Consider the following 22,420-nt stretch of genomic DNA (forward strand, 5'->3'; position numbering starts at 1 on the left):
AAGTGTTGCATTTTATGACAGATCTTTAGAGTACGATTAGCCATTTTGAATTTGAGTAGCTTTAATTTTTTGTATAATTACTGACATAAATTATCTGTATTTGACATTATAGGCGTCAAAAATATATGTAAGAAATTGTTTTCATAAATTTCTATAATGTAATAAATTGATATGCATCTCAAATCCAAAATAGGCTGATCACAAGTAATTTCCATTAAGGTGTTGTATCATGGTTTTCTTAAATGTGTAGGATTTTTCAAAATTGTATTTGATAAGTTTTGCTATATCTAGTTTTCAACAATCAGCTTGAGCTATGGTTTCGTCTAAAATTGAAACTTTTCTATCATTAAGAATAATTATATGATATATTTTAGATTATATTTTTGTTAATGAAAAATTTAAATTCGTTGTTTGTATCGTCTTCCTTGCGATAAAAATTTGATAAAAAAATATTACTCGCTCAGTTGGCGTTGATTTGTGGCAATAAAAATCTATCATTTCTCATATAAATTATAATTTTAATTTTATATGTATTACTTTAATCGTACAATAAAGAATAAATTTATTTAGAATTTTGTAGTTTTTTTTTTAAACTTTTAATATAATCTTATTGTATTAAAAGTGTGTATTAAAATTGTCCACATTTTAAAAAAAAGATTAGTGCACAAATCTCTAGTAGAAATAACATTGAATCACAAAACATCCCCTTTTAGAACATTTTCTGTAATGGCAATGACTGGAAGTAAAAGCTTGGGGCGAACAAACACTAGAGGCGCTGCTAGTCTTCTAAAAGTCTAAAAGTTAACAAATATTTATTTGTTTTTTAAATGTGTCAATATTTTTATTTCGTTGTTTTTTGTGAATATTCGGTGTATGATTTTGGCAATTTTCTCATTAATTACTGGTGTATTTGTACTTATTTTACTAAATACATTCTATTTTAATTATTCATATTTAAATGCAATGGCTTTTTTCAACCGAGAACGCAAACCTGTGAAGAAGTGTAGCGTTCCTAATTTTTTTTTTGGGAGGTGTAAAATACCTTTACGTACGAAGTGTGGGACTCAATCTCTCCTTAAGCTGCCTGGAGGACACTACCCACTAAACGTCACCCCCTCGTTCCTGCCACGTCTACCTGGACCCGCTGGACGCATCTCCTCAAGTAGACGCCGGACTGTTCCTTTTTTGTCATTACCCCTGCTCTTCGCTGTATTTTGCCTCTAGTATATTTTGGGCCAGTTTTGAGTTCCTAATTGCAAAAACAAAAATGGCAGTTTTGTTCGTTTTCCAAATCCAAGGAAAGATTCGAATTGTTTTGTACGTTTTTTTTCAGTTTATAGGTATGTAAAATACATAATTTATAATAACATCAATAATTGTTTTATTTTTATAAACGTTAGATCGGGTATTGATATACATTTTTTTTTTATTGTAACAAAGTAGGTATATTAAAATTAAATTATATGGTATATACAGGGTGTCCCAGAAATAAGTGCAAGTATTTTAAGGGGTGGTGGATCTCGATAAAAGAAACATATTTTCTCTTTATCGGTTTTCAAATAAGTCCAAAATAACGGAGTTATTTTACTTATGGGATTTACTGGATTTTCTTTCTTGTAAATTTAATATAATACCTATATGTTGCCATATTATCAAGAAATTTCTGTTTTTTAACTAAAAATTAAAAAATTTTCAATTTTTTTTTGCGAAAAAAACCTCATAGGCGTGTTTCTGGGGTTGACCAGTTAAAATACTTGCACTTATTTCTGGGACATCCTGTATAAATTGTAATTTTTAATATACAATGTAATTTTAATATACCAATTTCATTACAATTAAAAATATGTTTCCATAATATTCCAAAAAAAAATAGATTAAATATAGGGATCGATATTTCATGAATTTAGTGCCCGGACAAACTCAAGGGGGCGCTTCTTTTACTTTCATTTCATGACATATAAGTCAAAATTCTAAAGGGGGATGTTTTGTGCATTGAATCAAAGAAATTAATTTGTTTGAAAATTGAAGTTTATGTGACATAAGTTTGTATTATAAAATAATTCGGAAATGTATTTTTTCAAAAATGCATTAATGTCATGTTTTAATAACGCTGCTTATCAAGGAATTTTTATGTGAACTATTCTGTATTATTATGTACAAATAAATGAAAAACATTTTAATTCATTTTTTATTGAAAAACAAGAATATTTTTTATTATATATTTTGAAATATTATAACAAAATATCTAACGTATTGACAATTATTCAAAATTTAACGTAAAATACAACGATTACAACATTTTTACCAATTAAAAGAATCTATAACCAAGATTCCGAACTTTTTCTAAATGGCAACAGCAAAAATGTTTAAAATGATAAAATAATGTAATAACAATAAACAATATTAGAACAATTTTTTTAACGTAAACTTTCTAACAGTAGCAAACCTGTTATTTTTATAAATAACTATCAAAACTTTTCTCATCACACAAACTTGTCAAATCGATAGAATTCAGAATATCGTCATCAGACAAAATTCTGAACTTTCCAGATTTTTTCGGTTTCAAAATATCTGATAAATCTTCAGAAGTGAATGTTAACTCACTTATGTTACAATCAGGTTGTACTTCAACCAACTCAGATTTTTCTTTGGAATAAACTCCATTTAGATTAACCAGAATTTTCGATTTTAATTTTTTATCTTTTTTAATTTTTCTTATTTTGTGATTTTGTAATTTAGATTTTTTGTTGTATTTTTTGCTATCGCTATTTTTATCTTTAAAATATCGGCCAATGAAACTAAAGGTCTTAAGTCTATCGACCAAAGGTAACTTGCAAGCATAGTTAGCGTCGTTTACTGCAGTATTTATTCTGTTGTAATAATGGTCGGTGATTTTGGGCAAAAAATACTTATTTCTTGAGTTTATCTCAAACGGTTCTAAATCTTTATTCTTGATCCAAGCTCTCGTCACTTTGGCGGTATCAAAAAAGGTTACGTTGTACCAAGACTAGAAAATATAAAGGTACAGTGAGTGTGTATTATACAGAGTGGCTCAATATAAGGTTCCCTATTTGAAATTTTCATTCTTAATGAAAAAAAATATTCATGGTGGTTGGAATTGTAATCTGAATATAAAACACTATAATAAGTTGGTATAAATTTAAGCCCTAAAAATTCTTTGTTTCGGAGATACAGGGCGTGGAAGTTTCATTTTTATGTCGGTTTTTTTCCAAATAATTTCTGAACAGACGTCAATATTTGGATGAAAATTGGGTTCTGTATTTTTAACATGAGAAATTCTGTTTCGATATCAGTGTGATTCATACTTAGGGAGACCACATATGTAGAATACATGTTTTTTTACTATTTTGAAGAGTAGTAACTTTTCGTCCGCACCTGTATTATACTACTGAGAGAAAAGCTATACATTTGCGGCATTATTTTGTACACAAAAAAGGTCTCTTGGTAAAACATGTTGAGTAGATAGTTATTTGACTAAAATGATTCGGAAACAGTTTATTTTTAGCCGACCATACCGACAGGTATGGTAGGCTATTAAGATCGGCAATTTTTTTTTAATTTCACTCAAAATGAGTTATTTGGGTCATAAATGACCTAAATATTTTCATGGTGTCTGTCTGTCTGTCCGTCTGTAACACGATAACTCAAAAACCGCTAAACCGATTTTGACCAAATTTGGCACAAAAATACTGTGGCACCCGAGAATCTGGCCATTAGTTTTAGGTGTGGGTGGGGGGTCGGTAAGGGGGTATGGGAGGGGGTTAAAAATTTTAAAAAATCGTAACTCCAAAATTACAGTAGCTAGCGAAACGCGGTTTTCAATTCTTAAATTGAAAACCGCGTTTGCAAATTTGTTGCAAATATTATTCCTAATCTTAATTAAGAATAATATTTGCAACAAAATTTGTAATAACATCAAAATTAGTCAAAGTCGCAGTTTTTGAGATAATTGATTATTAACATATTTTAGTATGGGCGGTTATATGTGCCTCCCGGCGCCAATTTTTAAAATTAATTTTTCTAGAAAAAATTATCATAATATTGATTCTGTTGGACCTTTGAAATAGAAACATTTCCAGATTTATTATTTAGTCTAAATAACTATCGGACAACATGTTTATTTTTTGCCAATGACATGTATTGATTATATCGATTCGAAATATCTTGAGAACGGTTGCTCGTAGCTATTTTTACCAAAGGAATCCGTTGATTGAAGAAATAAGAAGATGCACAACCTTATGGGCGATAGTGGCACAAAACATGTCCGAGATGTAGCTGTTGTTACCGTCAACCTGTCCGAGATTTAGTTTAGCTCTGCGCCGTTGCGCGCTGGTAGTCGTTTACAGCTTCAAAGTTTACAGCGCAGCGAATAAATAATACTACTGTACCGTAGTTGTGCTTTCAGTCGACAGAATGGGTGGTTGCCGGAGACAGTGTTGCCAGAACCACGGATTAATCCGTATTTTAAAGGATCCGTAGCATTTTGAGTACAGTACGTTAATAATACGGATTTTCTATCATTAAACAATTTAATGTAATATTATATGATTAAAGAAGAACGGCGTCAGAGTTGACTTGGAAATGAAGATCGCTGATATCTCATATGTAAAATATTATGGTAAATATCAAGAATCGTCATTTCCAAGACAACTAAACGACTTTTTTCGATCATTCGACATATTCAGTGTCTATAAAAGAATTTTATTTTTGTTGTTTATTGTATGTTTAAAACGAATAAATGTTCAATAGATATACGCGGAGTTTTCATCCAAAGATATTTTCGTCAAACGTATTACAGATTTTATACATTTTAATATGGCAACACTGTCGCCTTCGGTTCCACGCCGCCCTCGATATGCCTTCGCTGTTTTATGCGTTGGTCGCAGAACGATTGGTGTCTCCACCGTACAGCACTTGAGACGTAAGGGGAAATCAAATCAGCCTTGTCACAAATTCGCCCATTAGGTTGCGCATCTTCCAAATTCTTTCGATCAACGATATTGAGCTTTTTCAGAAAAGTGGATCGCCTGTATTAAGGCCCGCTTCAAAACCAAAACACTCTACAAGACCTGCAGATACTTACTGGTTTAATGCTGTGTTCATCATCCATCCAAAAGTAGCTTTTAAAATCTGGATCATCGTCAATCATGGCTGGCCACCATGGATACCCTTCCAATTTAGCCCACACAATACTGCCAGCGTTGAACTATAAAAAATAACGCGAATTAAAAAATAGATCTAAATAGGATCTAAAAAAACTCTTAAGTATTAGCATGTTATTAAGGAAAACCCTGTATGTAATCAAATTTATTTTATCATTCACCCTATTATGGATAAGTAGTTCTTCCTTTTCTGGCTCTATGGGATAATCAGGATCTTCGCATGATTTGTATTCTGGGTCTGGATTCATGTAACAGTACCATTTGTCGGGTAAGTCTAGAGGATCTTTACAGTCGGGTAAGTACCTTACCTAAAAAACACATCAAACAGATCAGTGCAATTTTTTATAATACAATATTGTTTCCAGTAACTTGTTATCTTTAATAAGTGTACATACTATGAATAGTAGACTGTTTAAAGAAATCGACTGTTTTTTTTCTTAATTATACCAAAAATGTTGTTGGAAATGAAAAAAAAAATACTGTGAAAGTTTCAACTCTTAAATATTAATATTAAGAGAAGAGGTGCTGCATCGGAAATTTCTATTTTCCATTTGAATATATTTTTTACAACTTTGGAATTTTTTTAACTCTTTAACGAGCTTTCGGACTATACCGGGTGCGTCTCAAAAGTGGCTCACCCCTAACTTTTTTATTTTTTTGGATAAAAAAAACAGATTTGGTATGTTAGTATATGACATAAATTGGGATTGATTGACGTATTCAATTGTTTTTAGTCACTTCTCCTTTCACCGGAAACGACTACAACTTTTGATTGTTAAATGACATTTTCGGTATTTTTTTTATATTCGATAGAAAATGACACTCTGAATAGAATGACATATCATATGTCAACTTTTGACATTTTCTCAGATGGTTTATTTGAAATTGTAACATGCGGTTCATAACCATAATTTGACTCGAAATACCAAGTGTGTGGCACCAAATTATTCGTAAAAAAATGCTTTTTCCAAATATGCTAATGAGCCACCGTCGTTCCATTTGAAAAACTTGAGATATGATTAAAAATATGATTTGTGCATCTTTCAACCGGCCAGGACAAGATACGAAAAACATTAGACGATCAAATCTGTTTTTCCAAGGCTCCTTGTTTTTAACACAACCATGGCACGAAAATGTCAAAAGTTGACATATGATATGTCATTCTATTCAGAGTGTCATTTTCTATCGAATAAAGTAAAAAAATACCGAGGGTGCCATTTAAAAATCAAAAGTTGTAGTCATTTCCGGTGAAACAGGAAGTGACTAAAAACAATTGAATACGTCAATCAATCCCAATTTAAGTCATATACTAACATACCAAATCTCGTTTTTTTATCTGAAAAAATAAAAAAGTTATAGGGGGTGAACCACTTTTGAGACGCACCCGGTATAGTTGGGTCGAAACATATTCTTGTAGAGAATTGAACGCTCTACAAAAAAGGTCTTGATCATTTTTTGATATATTTATTGGTTCCAAAGTTATTCAAGGCTAAATATTGACTGATGACACAATTTTTCAATTTTTTGACCTATCAATTTTATGGGAAAATGTCATAGGACATTTTTGTAGAGCTTTTCATTCTCTCATGTTAAAAACCTGTAATTCACACAACATCAGTTTAATGAAAATAACTTACTAAGTACCTGTACAAATTATCAAAAACTTTTATAGAGATAACTTATAGAGAAAAACTCTACATAAAATAAAATATTATATAAAAGTTCATAGTTACGTCAAAGAATTGAAAAAATGTATGAAAAAAGTTCCCATAAATAATTACAAAGAATAAAGAACCTATTTTTTTTAAAAATTTAATACATTCTGTATCTCTAAAACTACCCACATTTCCGGAAATATTTTTATGAGAACTTTTTTCCAATATTTTTTGACGGAGTCACCTCTGAAATTTGGCCGTTTATTTTTTGAACATCCTGTATAAAAACATCCTGTATTACCTTGTCGCATAGGTCACAATAAACATATAATCCAACATTTCTATCTTGTTGTAACTCAATTAATTCATCTAAATGGTCTTCGATCGATTCCTTCTTATCTTTCTGTTTCTTCTCACCATTTTCAATATGTTTTTCAGTACGGCTTTTTTTCTTTAGTTTTTTGGAGGTATCTATTTTTTCATTTTTTGCAATAAAGTTATCTATATTCATTTTTTTAATGCCAGTTTTTTTGGAGATTTTCTTTTGTTCAGACTTATCCCTAGCTGACTTGTCATCTTTAGAAGTATTATTGTTAGTTTTGTTTGTTTTATTTTTTATTTTCTGATTATTTTCATCTTCAGAATTGTTAGAGCTTATCAATTTTTTCTTCAAATCACCGGACTTCTTTTTCTTTGATAATTCATTCTTATTATTTTTAACATCAATTTTTTTCTGTTTAATTTTTCGATTATTCTCTTCTTCAGAGTTGTTAGAGTTTATTAATTTTTTGTTCAAATCACCAGACTTTTTCTTTGAAAATTCATCCTTATTATTTTTAGCATCAATTTTTTTCTGTTTAATTTTTCGATTATTCTCTTCTTCAGAGTTGTTAGAACTTATTAATTTTTTCATCAAATCAACAGACTTTTTCTTTGAAAATTCATCTTTATTATTTTTAACATCACTTTTTTTCTGCTTAATTTTTCGATTATTTTCTTCTTCAGAGTTATTAGAGCGTATTAATTTTTTGTTCAAATCACCAGACTTTTTCTTTGAAAATTCATCTTTGTTATTTTTATTATCACTTTTTTTCTTTTTAATTTTTCGATTAATTTCTTCTTCAGAATTATTAGAGATTATTTTTTTGTTCAAATCGCCAGACTTTTTCTTTGAAAATTCATCTTTGTTATTTTTGTTATCACTTTTTTTCTTTTTAATTTTTCGATTAATTTCTTCTTCAGAATAATTAGAGCTTATTATTTTTTTGTTCAAATCACCAGACTTCTTCTTTGAAAATTCATCCTTATTATTTTTAACATCACTTTTTTTCTGTTTAATTTTTCGATTATTTTCATCTTCAGAATTGTTAAAGCTTTTCAGTCGTTTCTTCAACTCACCAGATTTTTTCTTTGAAAAATCAAACTTATTCCTGTTTTTCGGTGATTTTTCTGTCACTGTTTTTTTAGCTGTGTTATTTTTGAACGTATCCTGTGATAGTCTCATGTTTGAAACAACCATATCGTGTAAGGCTTGGCTGAAAATGTTTTCGTTATACAGACTTTGGCTGGATTCGATGACATTTGAAATTCCACTGTCACTGATCACAGAAGCAACGTCTGCATTGATGCTTTGGTTCAATTTTAAATTTGTTAATACACAGTCTGTTAAGGCACTGCTTATAGAAGATGGTGTTTCGGTCATGGCTCTCAATTCTGATAAATTTTTCTCAGTTAAATCTAGTTTTTCGAATTCGTTGTTTGATTTAGTTTTATGAATTTTTTTTCTTTCTTCTTCATATGAATGATTTTTCTCAAAAGGCTTCTTTTTTAATTTTGACATTAAGTCTCCGCTACTGGGTAAGTTTATTAAATTGTTTATAATGTTTTTCTTGGTAGGGATTGTTAAATTGTCGTAATCGCTCTTGAGAGTATTCATGAAACTGGCATTTTTGTTTCCAAATGGACATATAAATGAATTTTGAGTTTTACTGTGGGCTTTAAAGTTGGATTTTTTGTAGAGTGGCATTTCGGTAATTTTATCTAAAAATCAAAATATGTTAGCGTATAATACCGTATAATCGAAAAAAAAAACAGCGTCAAAGACGGCTTTCCAGACACACAAATCTATTTCCAACAAATTATTTCTTCTCGAATTTTCAACTACACCATTTAAAAATAATTTACAACTTTCTTAAGGCCAACTGGCAGTAAGCACCATTAAAAAATAAAGAAGAGTACGGGCCAAGTAAATGATATCCCCGGGCTTGACCTCGCCAAAAGTATCAATTGTCATTTCCCAGCCGTCTTTGACGCCGTTTTTTTCCGATCAAACGGTATCTATATTTAGTTTTTTTAGTTGATGATAGCAACTCAAAAACATCATGTTGTAGTACAAAAGAGGCGCAATGAAAATAAAGTCTCAAAATAAAGGGTTTGGGACACTCTGTACAGGGTGGCTCGAATTCGACGCTCATCATTGGGATTTCGGAAACCGTAAGAGATACAGGATCGGTTAAATGGAGGCAAAGTTGCGCAATTTGAAGCTCAATTAAATTCCGTATTGCATTTTTATTTTTTTTGCATAAAATATTCTGGTGATGGAATCTGGAATATTCTGGTGATGGGGTCCGTATTTGTTGTGTATGTTTTTGTGTTCCGTCCGTTGTGTATGTTTTGCTAAGTGCTCTAACATTTGACTTTCACAAAAATCAAGAAAAAATACGGGAAGGGTGAAAACTACCCCCACTCCTATGTAAATTTTAGTTTACGTATTTTCCAACTCCATTGACGGCCTATTTTATTTTCGTAAAATGGCCCCTCTAGAATTCACTACATTTTTTGTCTCTTGTAAAAAAAACGCTACCGTGCATACTTTTTGACACACCCCTGTATAACCATACAATTTATATTGGTTTTCAAAAGGACAGTATATTATAAAGTAGGTACATTTATCCAATTAAAGTAAAGATAAAAAATAATGTTCTACAGGGTGTTATAGGCCCAATTCTGATTTGGTCCGTAGCTACAGGGGGTTAAATTCTTATTTTTTTTCGATTTATTATAATTTTCTTCCCAGTACTTTTAGCGATTCGAATGAAATTTTGAGTAATATAATATAATAACATAAGAATTTTTGTAAAAGTTGCTATAAGTGCTACATATTTTAGTGCCAAAAAAGCGTCACTGTGATTACCTACTTTTTAGAATGAGAATTTTATGGCAAATAGGTACAAAGAAAGAAAATTACAGCATTGCATTTACCAACTTCAACTTAAGCGTACAATATTTTTGAATTACCCGGTACACCTATATTTTTATTAATAATGACCATAATCTGACCAATTTTTAATCTAAGATCTGACCAAAAAATTTTAGATATAATTTTTGCTGTGTTGTTTTCACAATATCTTTAGCGCGTTTATAGTAATGTCGTTAACAGAAAAAAACTTACCAACCGCGCGGCGGTTCACAAATAAATTAATCAAAGTTTAAATTTAATTTCTAATATCAATTGCAAAGAAAACTCAATTAACAACTTCTAAAAACTGTTCTTGTTCGCTTTTCAATTTCAATTTATTCATTTGTTTTAGTGGCGCGGAAATTGAAAGATGCGCTGACTAAATTGATTTTAAAATCTTACAGAAAATGCTATTTACATATAAATTCTATTAATACATTTATTATATATTGATAATGACTTTCCCCTAAGTAAATTTATAAAATGCGGTTACATTATTTATTATTAATTAATTTAAAAATAGTTATAAAAAAAATCCGGAAATGCAGTAAGAAGAGCTCGCCTATTTCCGGCCGTAATCGTGTCAATTCGCGCGATTATTAAAATGGCGTCCGTTTACAAGCGCCAACGATTTGTAGTCGAACAGTGAGAGTACATCGTGCTAGTCGAACCTGAGATTTTAATCGTATTTTGTCAGCGGATTTTTAAGTGAGAGACTTCTGAAAAGTGTCCAAAGTGATGGAGTGAACGTCAAAGAATTCAAAAAAGGTAAAATTATAACATTTCATGGGATATAACAGGATAAATTTCAGTTTGAAAATATTAATTTTACAGACTCCGCAATCCGCATTGGTTTACGTTGTTGCCATGTCGGACAAGGAGTATTTCATGTTGCTGGACAATCTCTACATTATCTTTTCTATTTTTTTTTCTCATGTGTTTTCTGCGGTTTTAACGATGTATGTTTACTTTTGTAATTATAAATATGTGTCTGGAACGATTATATACAACTCTTGCTGTAGTTGTACACTAATTTTAACTTCTTATCTCCTACATAATAATATAACTTTATGGAGTTTTACATTAAATATTATGTTGAATTGTTGAGTAATAATTTGTCATGTATATTTTTCTTGTTCTTTCATCGCTATTTTAACGATATACACTTTCTTTATTGTATTTAATTCTAGGATTTGTATACTAGTTCTAACATTTTATCTCTACTAAATAACCTTTTGTGTAGTTGTTTGCCACATATGCTAATTTATTGAGTAATAATTCATCACGTTTGGATTTATTGTTACCATTCTATTAATTCAAAGCAGAAGTTGCACAAAAGAGGGAATTTATTTCGGCGGTAATTTTGAAGCTGGTTTGACCAATCCGACATCGTCGCTTTTATTATCATTTTGCCCTACTTTTTATCCCCCACTGGGGTATTCTTATTGGTGGGGGTTAATATCCAAAATTGGAGAAGGAAATGCAGCAGGAAAATGACACGAAAAAAGGCTGTTTCCCTAAACTTTCGCGTCTTTGTCTTTCTATTTAGACTTATTCGTGGGAGTTAATAGTTGTCAGCATTTGATTTTTAATTACTTAATAAAGAGAAATAGACAAATTAAGTAACTAAAAAATGCGAGATAAAATGTACCTATAAATCCTAATTCAACGTCAGCGATATTTAAGTAAAAAAGTATTGGGTTTTATACGATGTTAGATATTGACTTAACAAGGATTAAAGAATAAGTTTATTTTATTTATGATAATATACCTACATAATACAGCGTTAGTCAAACTTTCTTCGCATCAAAAAATTTTGCACTAATGTGTGTTAAGTACTTAATTATTTAAAATATGTTTTTTTTATAATTTATACCTACTGCAGTGTTTAAAGTGCAAATACTGAAATATTGCTATTTGTCAACTAAATTTTATGCTTATGGTGTCTCATTTATGAGTAGAGGTAGAAAGATGCGGTTTTCACACTACTCACTACTGTGCTGTGCTACATTTTTTAAACTAAAGCTCTATCCTTTGAATAAGAAGACCAAGAAGACTAAGGAAGGAGCATAATGCTATCCATGTATTCATGCATGGTGGGCGGAAAAAGCGCCATAAAAGCACTCTAGGGTGGGGATCCTTGACAGTTCTGTTTGACGATTCATTTGACACATTTGAATTTGATTTGAAATTTTGTGGATTTGTCAGTCTTTACGGAGCTTATTTTATGTTATTTATTATTTATTCTACTACTGATAGTTGTTTAAAGGTAGTAAATCTAAAAGGAAATTGTGGCAGAACTTAAATTAACTGTGACACTATTGCTATTTGTTTTGGTTGTGTAGCGTGCGGTAGATCTCGGCAAAAATTGAGTGAAATAATGGAACAACTTTTCGCTAGTAAGTGACTATATAATATACATACGTGTAGTAAACCGATCATTTATGAAATTCACTTAAATTAACTAAATTATATATTTTTCTTGCATTTTAGCTTTTATTTATTACTTGTCAAAGATTAGATGTCAAAGAATTTAGATACGTTAATTTGACTTACCTGCTTCAGTAGCGTATCGGATGTTTGTGGTAATAAATACTTATTATAACTTATCTATTTTTATTAGAATTATATATTTTTATAACAATTTTAATAACTACCAACATTTATTCACAACGTAAAATAAAACAACAAATTATTGAGTCTACCCTACGTCTACCCTACATCATAGTTTTACATTTTTTAAATAAAATTAGAACGACACTGATAAACCGGAATTTAAGTCGGCCATATTTGAGGCCCATCGCGGTGTACCTAAGATTTTTGATATGCTCCTTCCTTGCTCTATCAAAGGCTCTATACACAGATTTGTCTGTGAAACTTTTGAGTTCCGTCTATGGTTCCGTCGAGTTTTTGACGTAGAATCCAGTGGCGCAACTAGTTTTTCGTTGAGCGCTGTCATTTACGAAAGAGTCATATTTCGTATTAATTTAATTATATCGTAATGGTTAATCGTTATCGTTAATTAAATATCGTAATTTATGTTTTTTTTAAACGGAACACCCTATATATTATTTTTTAATTTCCTTTGTCTTATTATGAGCTTATAAAAAACTTTTTTTACTTTTACTTTCTCTTTCACCAGAATTAACAAAAATTTAACGGAGTTATTTGACCACAACTTTTGATTTTTAAATGGCACCCTTGGTATATTTCTACTTTGTTCCATAGAAAATGACACTCTGAATAGAATGACATATTTATCATATATGTCAACTCTTGACATATTCGAATATGGTTTATTTGAAATTGTAACATACGGTTCATAACGACAATTTGACTCGAAATATCAAGTATGCGGGGCCAAATTATTGGTAAAAATGCTTTTTCCAAATATGCTAATAAGCCACCCTTGTTCCGTTTGAAAAAAATGAGATATGATTAAAAATGCGATTTGAGCATCTTTTAACCGGTCAGGACAATACACGAAAAACATTAGACGATCAAAACTATTTTTTTTATTTTGCCAAGGCTCCTTGATTAAAAATTAGTGTTTTTAACAGAGCCACGGCACTATAGATGGAAATTTAAAATACGATTTGTTTTTAAGCGAAAATGTCAAAAGTTGACATATGATATTATGTCATTCTATTCAGAGTGTCATTTTCTGTCGAATAAAGTAGAAATATACTGAAGGTGACATTTAAAAATGAATAGTTGTAGTCATTTCCGGCGAAACAGGAAGTAACAAAAAACAATTGAATACGTCAATCAATCCTAATTTTTGTCATACACTAACATACCAAATCTCGTTTTTTTTACAAAAATAAAGTTATTGGGGTGACCCAGTTTCGAGACGCACCCGGTACACTTATTTTCACAGATAAGGTATTAAAATGCATTTATTTAATTTTTTAACATAGGCGGCCGGTTTAAATTAGGTAATCAAAACAATCGAATAACTTATTCGACGTCAAATTTGGTTATTGACTATTCCATGCTAGTTTCTGTGTGTCGAATTAGTGCACAAGTGCATCAAAATCAAAAATGCATTTTTAGCCGACCATACCAACAGGTATGGTAGGCTATTAAGATCGGCAAAAAAAGTTTTTTTAATTTCACTCAAAATGAGTTATTTGGGTCATAAATGACCTAAATACAAAATATCGTCCCATTGCAGCCAAAAGTCACTAACTTACTTTTTATTACTTCCGAGAAAAACGCGTCTAAAGATGAATAACTGCATTGCATAAAGATGTTATAGTTAGTAACTATTCGGTTGTATTAAAATATAAAACATAGAAAACATAGCCAGAAATCGTAGTTAATTACTTTCTCAATCGATTCTCCGCTTCAAAATATAGTTAGTGATTGAATTTTCAGGTTGTTCGAAAAATGTTAGTGACTTTTGGCAGCAATAGGACGATATTTTCATGGTGTCTGTCTGTCTGTCCGTCCGTCTGTAACACGATAACTCAAAAACCGCTAAACCGATTTTAACCACATAATTTGGCACAAAAATACTGTGGTACCCGAGAATCTGGCTATTAGTTTTTGGTGGAGGTGGGGGGTTGGTAAGGGGGTATGGGAGGGGGTTAAAATTTAAAAAAATCGTAACTCCAAAATTATAGTAGCTAGCGAAACGCGGTTTTCAATTTAAGATTAGGAATAATATTTGCAACAAAATTTGTAATAACATCAAAATCAGTCAAAGTCGCAGTTTTTGAGATATTCCATGTTTCCGTAGTCCGTTTTTGAGAAAATCCGTGTGGAGAACTCCAAACTCTCCCATCGGACGCGACCCCAGGTGGCGGATAGGGGAAATAACTGCGGACCAAAATTGGAAAAATTTCTTTACTTTGAAACTAAAAGAACTGCCTACCAACTTTTTATTAACATATTTTAGTATGGGCGGCTATTTACGTGCCTCCCGACGCCAATTTTTTTTACCTTGTTTATGAAAATAAGTATCTATAGAATAAATTATATTTTTAGAAAGCTAATGACAAGGAAAATATAAAATAACAAGTTTTTAAATTTAAAAAAAAAACATGTTTGAGTCATATTTCGGAAATGACAGCTCCCAGCGAAAAACTGGTTACGCCACTGGTTTCTACGTAAATTACTCTACGAGGCTGTCAGTTTTCGCTTTTTTTTAATTTAAAAGATAACCGATGAATTTCACCCTGTATTTCAGGAACTTGAGGGCTAGGACAAATCTATGCGTAGCATCTTCAGTTTCATAAAAAACTAGCACAGTGATGTGAAAACCGCATCTTTGTACCTCTACTCATAAGCGAGAAACCCCACACGAAAATGGGACACCCTGTTCAGTACAACCTACGACATTTTTAGATCATGGTATAAATTTAATCTTGAAGTGAAATCATAATATTCCTGTTGAAACATGTTAGAATATGAGTACCTGCCTATACTCGTAATTATTATAAGTATGTTTTAATTTTTTAATGAAATTTTAATGTAAAAATCACGTCAATCAAATGAAATAATGTATTTAAACGCGGTAAAAGACGTCAATAGGTATGTGTATCTATCTAGTAACTAATAAATTACATAGTGAAGAAACAGACGTCTGTAGAGTTAATTACTTTTTTACCTACTAAGTGGCTCTACTAAGTTACCTAATTTACTTTTTGAAAAAAAAAATTTAATTTATCTTGAACTCGTTATTTGGTAAATTTTATATACATTATTTTTCAACATTTTGGTTATTACAGATCCAGTTATTTTTACATGTTTAAAGATCAAAAATCTTTACAATTAAATATAAATAGTAAAAAGCAGATTTTTATTTAAAATAATCGATTTTTATATACTCTTCTCTACTCATATAATCTCACGATAAACGAAAAACGGACACAATGGATTTTAAGGTTTAATATACCGTATGATCGAAAAAAAACGGCGTTTAGTTCGCTAGGAATATATTCCCCATCCCATTTTACAAATAATATAAAATGACAGCGATCTTTATTTCAAAGCCAACTCTGACGCCGTTTTTTTTTATCTTATTGTATTTTATTCTAGTGAAAGCAATTCGCAGATAAATTATTTGACTGACTTGTCCCTTCAACTTAAAAATTAAAGTTCCCATTTGTCTATTATATGGGAGAACACACAAAATGGTTATTTTGGGGAAAGTTTCTAACACCCTGGGGAATATGTTAAAAAAGCAAGAAATTTGAAAATCATTTTATTTGTCAAGGTGCATCTTTTCTCCATAGTTTGTTTTTGGATTCATCTCAATAGCTGTTTCTTTGTTGGAAATAGTCGCGTTTTAAGAAGACAATAACGATTTACAGCAGTTTTAGCACTGCAGCAAGCACGCCTTGCTTTTGATCCTAATCAAAACACTATATTATTATGCTCATCACATGCTATATACTTGTAGTGTTTTTTTTGTAATGTCTCTTATTAAAAAGTCACAACGAAAAAACGGCATTCCTCATATAATCTATACTAATATATAAAATCCTTAAGTGACTGACATACTGATTAATCACGATCCTGCTCAAACCACTCAACGTAAGAAGCTCAATTTTGGCATACAGGTTGATTCTAGGGTGTAGAGATTCGATAAGAAGGGATTTTACGAAATTCCAGTTCCAAGAGGGTGAAACAACTCAAATATTACAATATTTTTTATTTAAAAAACGGTCAAGTTTCCGAAAAAACGCTTAAACACGTATATTTTATTTTGTTTTTTTACATATTTTAAGATTGTTTAAAAATGTATACAGGGTGTTTCGAAAAATCTGGTCATTGATTAATCACGATCCTGCTTAAAGCGCTTGACGTAAAAAGCTGATTTTTCGAAAACAGATTGACTTTAGGGTGTAGAGGTTCGATAAGAAGGGATTTTTCGAAACTCGAATTCTAACGGGGTAAAACTATCCCTCAAATATTAAAATATTTTTTATTTAAAAACCGGTGAGTTTTTCGGAAAAACTCTTAAACACGTATATTTTATTTTGTTGTTTTTCGTATTTTAAGATTTTTTATAAATTTATACAGGGTGTTTCATAAAATATGACCATTGAGTAATCACGATTCTGCTTAAACTGCTTGACGTTTAAAGCTGATTTTTGGCAAACGGATTGACTGTGGGGTGTAGAGGTTCGATAAAGGGGTTTCTCGAATCTCAAATTCCAAGAGGGTGAAAGTGAAAACGCCCCTCAAATATTATAATATTTGTTATTTAAAAAACGGTTAGTCTTCCGGGAAAACGCTTGAACAAGCATAATTTATTTGTTTTTTTTACATATTTTGAAATTTTTTAAAAAATCATACAGGGTGTTCCAAAAAGTTGGGTAATTTCTTAACCACGATTCTGCTTAAACTGCTTGACGTAAAAAGGTTATTTTTGGCAAATGGATTTTACGAAAGTCAAATTCCAACGAGATGAAACTACCCCTCAAATATTACGAAGTTATATAATAATATCGCCATATTGTTTTTTCTCATGCTGACATAAATGTGAGAAAATTTTATTCAGTTTGTATGTTAATGGAAATTCTTGCTTTGCTTTATCATCACCATTACAAATGATTAATTCGACGCGAACGAAGTCGCTGGTACACGCTAGTTTTACATATAAAATGACAGCGATCTCCATTTCAAAGCCATCGCTGACGCCGTTTCTTTTTTTTTTTTTGATTACATTGCATATATTATTGTTTGTAGGCAGTTTAGCAGGGATGGTTTGAAGTCCAGAAGTTGTATTCACTAATATTGCTTTAATTGAACAAGTTAGAGATCAACTTCTGAACTGAAAACCATCGAAGTAAAACATTCTAATTTTTTAAAATATGCTATTAAAAAGTACACTGATTGAGCTACAAATTACTTAAAAATTCATTAAAATCGGACCACTAGGGGAAAAAACGCCGTCAAAGACGGCTGGGTAATGACAATCGATGATAATTTTCGCGCGGTCAGTCTCTAGACGTCATTTACTAAAAATTGACATAAAACTGGTCAAAATTAACATTAATTATAGAAATTCTAAAAAAGGATAGAACGCTTCCAGACACACAACTAACCAAACCAAACCTAACCTTTTAGAAATCATTTTTACTCAATATAAAAATAAATTGCAATTTTTTTAAGGCAACTAGCAGCAAGTGCCGTTAAAACATTAAGAACAGATCAAGTTCCTCTAAGGCTTTACGTCGCCAAAATTATAATCGATTGCCATTCTCCAGCCGTCTTTGAGACTGTTTTTGTTTACAGTACATATACAGTATATATTTAAGAAGTTCTATGTAAAATGAGCAAATTGGCAGTTACTTATTTAATTTATGTGAGAAAGTGGTAACCATGTGTCATGAAGTAGAATCTACATTAAAGTTCCTGCTATTATTTCACAAATTTTATTGTAGACTGACAATAGATACAAAATAATTATTGTGAGAGTACGAATACATCGCATGAAATATTATTTTGACAATACAGGGTGGGATTTTTTTTTTGAAAATTTGGGATTTTTTGGAAACGCATTAATTTTAAGTTAAAAAAACATAATATCTTGATAATATGGCAACAGGTAGTTTAAATTAAATTTGCAAGTAAGAAAATCCAGAAAATATCCAGTGGTTCTCAAAATTTAACCAAAAAAAAAATTTTTTCTAATTTAAATAAAATAACTCGGTTATTTTGAAGTATTTTATTCAAAAACAGTAAAGATAATATATGTATTATGTTTCTGATTTTGAACTGAAAATTTCTTCACTTATTTAAGACTCACTCTGTATAAATCAAGTTTGATAATAATTACTTGTTCATATTTCTGACAAAAATCCATTCGTTTAAAGATATGTAATTATGTTTTAGATTTATGTCGTTAAAATAATAATTTTCACGACATGTAACATGTCCTTTAGTATATGTAATGTTTGTTTCGTTATTTCCAACATTCTGAAGCTATTTACACATTAAAATACTATTATTACATGTTTAAAAACATACTTAGGTACTTTGTCTGCAATTTATTATTATTAGTTCGGAATAAACACGCCTCTGTATGCTAACAATAATTATTTTGAGATGGCACCTAGCCTTGAAAGTTTATTCTGAAATTATAAACTGATGTCTCATAGGTGCTGATCCATTTTGTGACAAAATAAGTCGAATTTTATTTCGGATAAGCGAAAAGATGAGGTTTAATTTGAGGTCAATGTTGATTTTTTTACTTTTAAGCGATATACTGGGTGCATCTCAAAAGTGGTTCACCCCCTATAACTTTTTTATTTTTTCAGATAAAAAATCGAGATTTAGTATATTAGTATATGACATAAATTAGGATTGATTGACGTATTCAATTGTTTTCAGTCACTTCCTGTTTCACCGGAAATGACTACAACTTTTGATTTTTAAATGGCACCTTCAGTATTTTGTTACTTTATTGGATAGAAAATGACACTTTGAATAGAATGACATATCGTGTGCCAACTTTTGACATTTTCGAATATGGTTTATTTGAACAATGTCAAAATGAATCGCAACATGCTATTCATAACGACAATTTGACTCGAAATACCAAGTGTGTGGTACCAAATTATTCGAAAAAATGGTTTTTCCAAATATGTTAATGAGCCACCCTCGTTCCATTTGAAAAAAATGAGATATGATTAAAAATACGATTTGAGATCTTTTAACCGGCCAGGACAAGACACGAAAAACATTAAACGATCAAATCTATTTTTCCAAGGCACCTTGATTAAAATTAGTGTTTTTAACACATCCACGGCACTCTAGAGTGAAATTTAAAATTCAATTTTGTTTTCTGCGAAAATGTCAAAAGTTGACATATGATATGTTATTCTATTCAGAACGTCATTTAAGAATTAAAAGTTGTAATTTCCGGTGAAACAAGAAGTGGCCGAAAAGAATTGAATACATCATACAATCAATCCTAATTTATGTCATATCCAACATGTCAAATCTCGTTTTTTTATCTGAAAAAATAAAAAAGTTATAGGGATAAGCCACTTTTGAGACGCACCCGGTATTTTGTGTGTATTTTTTATTTATGTCCAATTTGCTGATAATTATTCATTTTAAATACATACTAGCATGCATTTTCGTAAAATTATTACTTCGTTAATTACTCTCACTACTTTCTCACGTAAAAGCAAGATTTATTTTTTATATCAACGTAGGTTCGATTCCGCTTTTCTTCGATTTATTATAATTTTCTTTCAAATGCTTTTAGCGATTCGAATGAAATTTCGAGGGTAAAAATTACTATAAGTGCTACATATTTTAGTGCTAAAAAAATGTCGACAGATTTACCAGGGACGTGCCAGTGGAATTGGTGGCAAGGGGTTGCAGTAGAATATTTAAAAAAACATGTTCACTCCTGACTTTCTTCTCAGGCCGTTTAACAGTTTTAACACCGATTATGTTGTATCCTGATATTTTGTCGATTTCGATCTCCTTGCCGAGATAAGCGCAATTTTATTAATCACAATAAAATTAAAATTAAATTAATAAAAAATATGAAGAAAGAATATTCTAGTGATGAAAGATTTTTAGCATTAAAATTAAAATATGTCATCAAAATTTCATCCGAATCGCTAAAAGCACTTGGAGAAAAATTATAATAAAAAAAGACTCACCCTCTGTAGCTGCGAAACAAAGCAGAATCGGACCTATGCTGATATAAGAAATAAATCTTATTTTTACGTGAGAAATCTCCCCACGAGAAATGGCACATGTATGACACCCTGTATATCTAAATTAAATTCTGGCAAATATTTAAAGAACAGGTTTTTGGAAAAATTCAGATGTAACATTTTTGTTTAATTTTTTACTATTCTCTATACCAGTTATTTATAGTAAATTAGATTCAAAGATTTTAATTTGTGTTTTGTTAGTGTTACAGGTAAAAACTATGTCTTCTGCAAAAGTGTTAAATCCTCCGAATCCTCCGGCGGCCAAGCCGGAGCCGAAACCCACTCAAAATCACACCGTTACCAGTCGCAATTACGGAAGCAAACAGCAGAACAACAAGCGACGCAACAAGCACGACAGAGGTGCTAGGAAACGTTCAAAAAGGTAGATATTTACCGAGTATTTACCATAACTAGTGAGCAATATATACTTAACTGTAGTTAGAAGTGCATATAAAGTCTTGTTCGCAATAGAAGACTATTGCGTCAAAATATGTTTATTCGCAAAAGACATGCGGAATGAAAAGTAAAAAGTATTTTAAGTAGTCTCTTTTTTGGCGCTAAGGCTAATCTAGACGGGGCCTACTTGGATTACGCGGAATCTAAACCGCGGTCCTCGGCAATGTCATTTATCAATGGCCTACCGACTTGGCGAGTATATAGTCCGATCTAGGAATGATGACCCGTGATTGCATCATAGGTAATTAAGTAATCAAAGCATGACGGTGATAAATGACGCGATAGTCTTCTTTAGTGAACCGAACTATACATTTTTTGTTTTCGCGCACGTAGGGTTCCGTACCATTCATTATCTATACAACATTAGACACTATATTATTATAATTATTTTTTCTGATTTAGCTGAAATTTTGAATGCGCGTATAAGTAATTTAAAAAAAAATGAAGAAACACATTACTAAAAATTGTATTAATCGATAATAAATATGTAAAAAGTAAAAATAAATATGTAAAAATATATAAAAATTAAAAAAAACGATTAAAAAAAAGTCGCCTTGACTAGGATTCGAACCTGCCTTACTACGGCTCCAACGTCATAGCAGCGTAAAGTCCTAACGCTTTAACAACGCGGCCACCGAGGACTTCAAAGATTCTATGTAAAATTCTTACTTAAAAGATAATGTTTAGTGAAAGTACTTTTTTATTTATAAACATTTATTTAATATAAACATTTATTTAATTCTGTTTGTAATATTTGTTCTTATAGCGGCAACATAGATACATTATCTGTAAAAATTTAAACTGTCTAACTATAACGGTTCATAAGATAGACATTTGTGACAGACGGACGGACGGACGGACAGCGGAGTCTTAGTAATAGGGTTCCCGTTTTTACCCTTTGGGTACGGAACCTTAAAAATGATCAAAATAATTTACGCTTTAATAAAAATACCCCGTATTTTCCTATACAAAAACAATAATTATTTATGTCAAAATTTTATTATGTGTTGTAGACGAAAACAACTTGAATCCTATTTCATAAATTTTAATTAAAAAAACATAATTTTAAATACAAAATACATTAAAACCTTAATATTAATATTTCATTTAATTATTATACTCTGTAATTCGATTATGTGTACAGGGCTGCTATTCTTTGTGGAACTTTGCTTTTTTTAGAATAAAATGAATTTA

The 22,420-nt window shown here is 30.7% G+C and overlaps 2 protein-coding genes across 5 annotated transcripts in view; one reads left to right on the top strand and one right to left on the bottom strand.

Moving 5' to 3' along the window:
* Positions 1–2,286: 2,286 nt before the first annotated feature.
* LOC115888584 (MATH and LRR domain-containing protein PFE0570w-like) lies at positions 2,287–10,395 on the bottom strand. The gene is made up of 5 exons (XM_030908347.1): positions 10,290–10,395; positions 7,140–8,878; positions 5,345–5,491; positions 5,105–5,227; positions 2,287–3,007 (listed from the first exon to the last, which is right to left on the bottom strand). The coding sequence occupies exons 2-5, from the start codon at positions 8,862–8,864 to the stop codon at positions 2,456–2,458; spliced, it is 2,547 nt and encodes an 848-aa protein (XP_030764207.1). The 5' UTR covers positions 8,865–8,878; positions 10,290–10,395; the 3' UTR covers positions 2,287–2,455.
* Positions 10,396–10,694: 299 nt separating this feature from the next.
* The window catches only part of LOC115888544 (probable RNA methyltransferase bin3), a 34,819-nt gene continuing 23,093 nt past the window's right edge, over positions 10,695–22,420 (top strand). For 3 of the 4 annotated variants that reach the window (XM_030908294.1, XM_030908297.1, XM_030908298.1), the window contains exons 1-2: positions 10,695–10,844; positions 20,972–21,152. In XM_030908294.1, the coding sequence (XP_030764154.1) occupies positions 20,989–21,152 (164 nt within the window). In that variant the 5' untranslated portion in view covers positions 10,695–10,844; positions 20,972–20,988. The remainder of the gene's footprint in view (positions 10,845–20,971; positions 21,153–22,420) is intronic. The other variant, XM_030908296.1, reaches the window with a different exon arrangement.

The sequence above is a fragment of the Sitophilus oryzae genome, unplaced genomic scaffold (genome assembly GCF_002938485.1).
Source record: "Sitophilus oryzae breed Bouriz unplaced genomic scaffold, Soryzae_2.0 scaffold_801_pilon_pilon, whole genome shotgun sequence".
NCBI classification, from domain to species: domain Eukaryota; kingdom Metazoa; phylum Arthropoda; class Insecta; order Coleoptera; family Curculionidae; genus Sitophilus; species Sitophilus oryzae.